This window comes from Leuciscus leuciscus (genome assembly GCF_965113295.1).
Source record: "Leuciscus leuciscus genome assembly, chromosome: 18".
Taxonomy (NCBI): domain Eukaryota; kingdom Metazoa; phylum Chordata; class Actinopteri; order Cypriniformes; family Leuciscidae; genus Leuciscus; species Leuciscus leuciscus.
This window is the reverse complement of record NC_138742.1, coordinates 9848167-9855460: the sequence shown is the minus strand read 5'-3', so window position 1 is coordinate 9855460 and position 7294 is coordinate 9848167. Positions and strand designations below refer to the sequence as shown.

At 37.4% G+C, this 7294-nt stretch overlaps 1 protein-coding gene across 1 annotated transcript; it reads right to left on the bottom strand.

Moving 5' to 3' along the window:
* Window positions 1-1753: 1753 nt before the first annotated feature.
* Window positions 1754-4252, bottom strand: fam110c (family with sequence similarity 110 member C). The gene has a single exon (XM_082146259.1). It carries the CDS (start codon window positions 4082-4084, stop codon window positions 3113-3115), a length of 972 nt encoding a protein of 323 aa, XP_082002385.1. The 5' UTR covers window positions 4085-4252; the 3' UTR covers window positions 1754-3112.
* Between the last annotated feature and the right edge of the window lie 3042 nt (window positions 4253-7294).

The window sequence follows — 7294 nt, the reverse complement described above, 5'->3', positions numbered from 1 at the left end:
CATCGTATTTGTATTTACTGTGTTGCTACCCGGAATTCCCAAGCTGATTGGTTCGTGACGCTGTCGATCACTCGCCGATTTATCCCGAGCTCTTTCTCCGCAGCTCCTTACACGTGACACAGACGCTGCACATGTTGTCATGTTTTGATTTTGTAATGGGGGAAGGGAAATGGATAGAATGAGCGATGACTGACCAATCATGTTGGATAATAACATCACAAAAATAAACATTTCCACTGCATGGTTTTGGATAGAAGTATAATATAGGCTAGATTTTGTAACCCCCTCAGCCTGCAGTTAGTACAGAGCTTTATGAGAGAAAATAGAAAAAGAAAAATCAAGTTAAAAATAAAATTATTAAAATGCACAGCTGCTAGAAAAAGTAAAAATGTTCATCGTCTTATATCTAATTTGTAAGGTGTTTTATTCCATTTTATTTGTTAAATTAAATCTTTATTGTATTTTAATACTTATTTACTTATACTGCATTTTTTATGTTGTATTTATATTCGATGTATTTACTTATGTAGCCTATTTGTTTGAGTTTCATTTACCTTGAAGCCTTACCCAAAAATTACAGTATACAGGCTATAGTCAACATTTGAAGTGAAACATTTATCAAAGTTGCCGACAAGAACGGGTATTGTTCAAAATTCATATAACTTTGATGAAAGGTTTTGATCCACTTCAAAATGATGACTACTGTAGTTTTCAACACCTGGCACATAGAAAGAAAGAAAAAAAAACTTGTCCTGAGAACACATTGCAAATAAAACTTGCCATACTGTACAGTCGACACTTGTCAATGTGCTTTCTTTGTGTTCACTTGTTTACTCTAATAAATGACAGTATTGGATATGTCTTTATGTTTATATGGAGGACAGGATCCAAAACAATTTCCCAACAAGATTTTGAAGCATAATACAAACATTTATGGTATAGAGGTTTGACTCAAAGTCCTTACTGATATATCCTATGTGACATCTGACTCATATTTGTGTGAGGTAAAAACCCCACCTAGGTGAAAGTCCAAACCGAGCTGAGAAGTCTTGCCGTAAGAAAAGTTACAGTCCATCCATGCTGCATAAATAATAATTTGTATGCATATAGCAAGTAACTTATTTGTGTGTAGGTTTATTGCCAATGAAGAATGGTATCCTTTTTAACTGTACCAATAAGGCTGACTCCTGAATCATTTGAACAGAATGGACAACAACAGCTAAATTGTAACACTATTTGAAGAGTATTTCGTAATTCATAATTATCTCAACAGAGACAAATTCCAAAAAGGACAGTCATACATCTTTGTTTTTGATGCGGTTTCAGGCAAAATAGTCAGTTTGGATTACAGTTGAATGATTGAGCTAAAAAATTAGAATAATTCTCACATGCATTAAAAAATTACAGCTTTTCCAAAATCATTTAAAGTAGTGTAAAGGCCACAAACACTCCCTCTGCAAGATCTAACCTGCCACAGTCTGCTTTAGGAGGCCAGAGGGGTACGTTTTTGTGTGCATGCAAAAACACTTCATTCAACAGAAGAAGAATTTCTTTTTCCTCAAATGTTCAGTCATGTGCAAAATTATGAAAAGAAGCATAGGTTCAGTTAGTTAACATTCATAAAATGTGTTTTAAAGTTGTTTTTATCATTATAAATATGCATTTATGATCATTAAATTACTATAGACCTGCATTATCTAAACTATAACTTATCCAAAAGTAAACTTCACTTTAGATAACAGTGCTAGACAAGTAAGAAAGTAAGATTTTACTGACTGGTATTCAAATTTACACAGCATTTTTACATAATTGTGTAACTTTGTTTGACTCAACAGTGCACACACCTTATCAAGTTACTTCAAACACAATGTTATGCCATTTCCAAGGCATAGTGAGTCAGTGAAGTCATGAGTAGGCAGTCAGTATTAAGTCGGGATAAACTGACACCTAATCTTTGAACTTGAGTGACAGTGGCACAAATTATCACACCCACATTGGATGTGAATGTACTTGCTTTTTGTCCATCGCTTCCGCTGTTACGCAACAATGGACAAAACGGCTTGTTTGAAGCCATATCTTTCCATATCTCAGGACCAGGTGTTCCCTTCTGCATTCCTGACAGGCTTGTATCATGGCCTGTTTGACTTAAACAACTATTGTCTCTGTAAACTATAGATGTATGTGCAAAGGCAGTTTTCACAGAATTCAACGAAAATAAACTGCAATGTAATATAAAAACACAACCTTTAATATATTATAAAATCAAGTAACATGACATCTAGGTAGATAGCCTACAGTGTAATAATTAACCAGGATCAAGTACTGGTATATACAGTACAAAAGCATTTAAGAAATGTTCATGTCAACAGAAATTACTGACAGTCTAGCTGCTAACAAGCTGCTAAATAAAGACTACAACTACAAAGTTGTGTAAATGCTTGACAAAACCGTTCTAGACCTTATATAGCAAATGATCAACTTATGTTTTCAAAGAACAGTGGTTTCAAATTGTAGGTGTGTGTAATCTATGTAGTAAAAAAAAATGTTCATCAGACCTTATTTTATCCACTCACAAAAAAAAAACAAAAAAAAAAAACAAAAAAAACACCATCCTACAACCCTTTAAGAAATTTTAGAATTGGTGAATTAGCCGATTAGTTGAACATGAATGGATTGAACATGTCAGCCAAATCAGCCAGGCATACACTCCTAAAAATAAAGGTTCCGTGTAGGCATTGATGGTTCCATGAAGAACCTTTAACATCCATGGAACCTTTCAATTACACAAATTGTTCTTTATAGTGAAAAAAATGGTTCTTTAGATTATTAAAATGTTCTGCATAGCCTACTAACAAATTGTTCTTTTAAGAAATGATCACTGAAAGCCAAGGTTCTTTAGGGAACCCAAAATGGTTCTTCTATGGCATCTCTGCAAAAACCCTTTTGGAACCTTTATTTTTAGAACGTGCCTGGTTGCTATAGTTTTCTGGTTGCCTGAAACGTTCTCAAAGTCATTTTTGTATAATGGTAACAGTTAAGGGATGTGATAGGCTAGCCGTGACATTATGTGTTGTTGAGCACACACAAAAAAATCGTTTGCAGCCATGACCCATTAATCCAGATCTCGAAGAACCTTTCCCGACTCCGCTGCATTTCTGCAGCTGTAAAGCCACTTGATGATCCGAGCGTTGCGCTCGACAACTGACAACCCTTGACGGACAGTCTCCTGCAATTCCTCCTCATGCAGGCCGTCGCTGCTCCTCGAGAATGCGTCATCTGACGTCGAGACGCTGATACTTCGCATTCTGGAGCTGAGGTCGTCCGAGCGCGCGGAGAAGTTCTCCTTGCCAATGGAATCAATCACGTCACCCTCGAGCCCGCAGTATTTGAAGAATACGTCGAAGTCCGCGAAGTTTTTCGAATAGCGTGAGCTGATGTCAGAGCTGGAGCGCGCCACCCCTCTCCGGCTCTTGCCCTCCTGCTCTTGGGTTCTAGTGACTCTCCTGTGAGGAGGAGGTCCTGGCTGCCCGTTTGAGATGGGTAAAGTTACCTGAGTGGACTCTTTCACGCAGTCCTCACGTGTGGCGCAAAGCGCACGCTCTTTTCTGTCGTTTACCTCAACGTCAGATTCACGCGCCTCAGAAAATGCGTTTGTCTTGTCTTTAAGAGAGAATAATGACTTTTTATTCAATCTCCTCCCGCCAGGCAACCCTCTCATGAGTTCACACTTCTGTCTGTATAATAAAATCGAGTCCGGTCGTTTCTTCGAGCTGCTACGTCTTACCACATTGCTGTCTTCTTCAGGCGACGGTATGTCCTTAACACCAACATTTGCGGTGTTCCTAACGGAACCGTGCCCGTTTGAAGACCCTTGACTGCTTACGGAGGCAGACCCGATGCTTACCACTTGTTGGCTTTTTACATATTGAGGTTTGGTGGCTGCCAGCCTCTCCACCGCACTGACGCGTCCTTTATTCGCCTCGCTTTCTCGCTCCAGCTGTTTTCTCAAAAACTCGGGCCCCTTCACAAGAATGCGCGACGCGTCCACGTCGGCCGTGCCCGTGCCTTGCGTTTTCTTCAGCATTATCCAGTCTAGATTCGTATTGTGTTAAATCCACAACAGTGTCGCAACTGTTGCAAAATGTGTTGAGGGGTCCGATATAGTAGGTTGACGAAAACGCACATACTGACGCACACCTTTACCTGTTCATACTCACCTACTCCACCCACTAACAGGTCAAGGCAGCGCGAGCTCGGCAAGAGAGATTTAAAGGTGAGGAATACTGCCAGGAAAGGTTAAATGTAGCCTAACTCCAAATAAGGGCTTGCAAATATGTTTTTTTCAATTCTCTTTAGGAATATTGTTTAAGAATAAATTAAACAGTTTACAAATTTAGGGGAGGCTGGAACTTGTCTACTGTAAAAAAAAAAAAAAAAAAAAATATGTAGCTGCCTTAAATTTTTAAGTAGGCTACAATCAGCTTGTATGTTTAAGTTATTTCAACTTGAATTACATTAAACTTTAAAAAATAAAATAAAAACTCCTATAAAAGGTTTGAGTTAATTTTGAGTTAAATCAATGTGAAAACATTATGTCATAACTTATTAATCAAATATTTTTTTACAGTGTACAGGGAATATTTCCCATGGAGGGAAAAAATACAGTTCATCAATCCTTTGTGACAACACGTCTTTTTAAAGGATATCATACTTGACTTGATTCTTGTTTTTTCCTCAACATCTGTTTATGCATTGTGTGACCTGATTCAATCATATTTCCTCCTTTTGTGCTGGGTTGTAGAGTCAAAGTCAAACAATGGAAAACGTTTTTTGACAGATCTGGCTTGCTGAACTTTTGTTTGGTGTATCCTTGTGTGTGGGACTGAAGTCATATGTGTTATTATATCACGTGTCAGTATAATGAAAAGAAGCAACACATGCAATACATAAAAACATTCTACAAAATTAGATAAATGGCAGAAAGACATTGGGAGGAGATCTAGATGAATGCAGGATCTCCATGAAACCAGTAGATGGCAGCAGACTAGTGGAGACTATGTACTCTGTGTGTGTGTGTGTGTGTGTGTGTGTGTGTGTGTGTGTGTGTGTGTGTGTGTGTGTGTGTGTGTGTGTGTGTGTGTGTGTGTGTGTGTGTGTGTGTGTGTGTGTGTGTGTGTGTGTGTGTGTGTGTGTGTGTGTGTGTGTGTGTGTGTGTCTCTCCGCGCGAGAGATCACACATGATGTGCACTTAATGACCTGCTGTTATACATAATTTCTGAATCACTAAAATAACTTATAGTTGCTCTGACTTTCCTAAGCCATCAGTCTAATGATTTTCACCTGGTAAACAGTAAAACAACTCATGGCCAGTAAGCAACCACCCAAAACACCCTAGCAACCGCATAGCAACACATCAAACACCACTGTAACGACATCATATCAACACCCTGGCAAGATTTTTCCCCGGCTGGATTTCTGTGGAGTGTTTTTGCTCATTGTTGCTCAATGTGCAAAATGCACTAAAATGCTGACTTCAGAAAGCAACTTAAGTGAAGCCCAGAATTCATTTCTTAACTCAACCAAGTCAGAATCAGGAATTTGTGCGGATGTAATTTATGTGTTTCAAGGGGCCTGCTGTGCAGTAAGCTGGAAAGCACCAGATGAGATATATTACAGAGTGAGACTCATTATCATGTCAGTCTGGCCTGAAACACGTGGACATTTTTAAATATTCATGCATGCTGCATCACAAACAACCCATAATAACAATAATTGTATACAGATTCAATCAACACATTGATAGTGGAATGCAAATCCTAAAGCCCACAATGAGAGTTACTCCAAAAACACAGAGCCCTCTTCATCATATGAATTTTAACATGTGAAACCGCAACGAGACAAATTACAACCAAAACCACAAACTTCTAACTTGTTTACACATCTCACAAAGCAAAATGTCCGTTCCACACCTAAGGATCGTTCAAGGTTTTTCTGAACAAATATGAATGATTCCAGACATGATTTCTGATAAGAAACAGCAATGTGGTTGCATGACCTCCAAGGTTAATCATTTAGATGGGGTGAGTTATGATTATGTCTCTCAACACACAACATTACAATTGATGTCTTGAATAATGCGTCAGTGATCTGCACATGACCAAATGAGATTTTATTAGAGTTCACTTACAATTTAAGTGGATGAAGTGCAGACGGAAAAGTTCAAAGTTCAAGTTGAAGGAAAGTTTAAATGGGGAATAAATTTACTTTTTTTTCCATTTACTCAAATCTGACAGGCATTTCCTGAAGACAGCATATTGTGTCCGTATGCAAGGCTGAGGATGTTAACGTGAAGGCATAATTAATGAAAGTTCATTATCGAGAAGTAAACCTTAAGAAGATTTGTGTGCGGCGCAGCTGCAAACCAGCTGAATTTGAATTTATGAATACAGCATGTATACGCTGCAGTGCAGAGATCAAGACGTATAGAGTAATATATGCATGGCTTGTGTGCTAACACTAAAAGTTTGGGGGAAAGTAGATGTGCTGCATAATAATTCTGTTCAGTCAAAACAGAATGACTATGTCAATGGATATCAATTTTGTTGTTGTACAGAGAAGCTGTGCTGGATTTCTCAGTAGGTTGGATTCATCACCTCCCTTAAAGTTTGGCACTGCTTGTGTCACTGATCCTGGAATATGGTTTTCATTATATTTCTCACCAGTCATTCTCTTTGACAGTGTTATGCATCAAAGCCAAAGGAGGAAAGCTGATACCTGATATACCACCTATGACATTTACTTATCTACAAATACTGACATTTATGGGAATCTCCAAATTGTTACCTTTATACTATGCATTGGAATCCCACTCACCTGTTCATTTATGGGGATTTTAATGTTTTTGAAAGAATTAAGTCTCTTATGCTCACCACAGCATTTATCAAAATACAGTAAAACTTATTGTGAAATTTGATTACAATTTTAAATAACTGTTTTCTATGTAATGCAATTTTACTTCTTCATGTGATGACAAAGCTGAATTTTCATAAACACTCCAGTCTTCAGTGTCACATGGTCCTTCAGAAATTATTCTAATATGCTGAAGATGCTCAAGAAACATTTATTATTATTATGTTGAAAACATGCTGCTTAATATTTTTGTTGAAAATGTAATAAAATAAATAAATAAATAAGAATAGCATTTATTTTATATATTTTTTGTAACATTATTAAAGTCACTTTTGATCAATTTAATGTATAGTTGCTGAAAAAAAAGATATATATATTTTGACAG

What these genes read in the sequence shown, in the direction of transcription:
- fam110c (XM_082146259.1), bottom strand. Translation starts at nt 4,084, where the DNA reads ATGCTGAAGAAAACGCAAGGCACGGGCACGGCCGACGTGGACGCGTCG.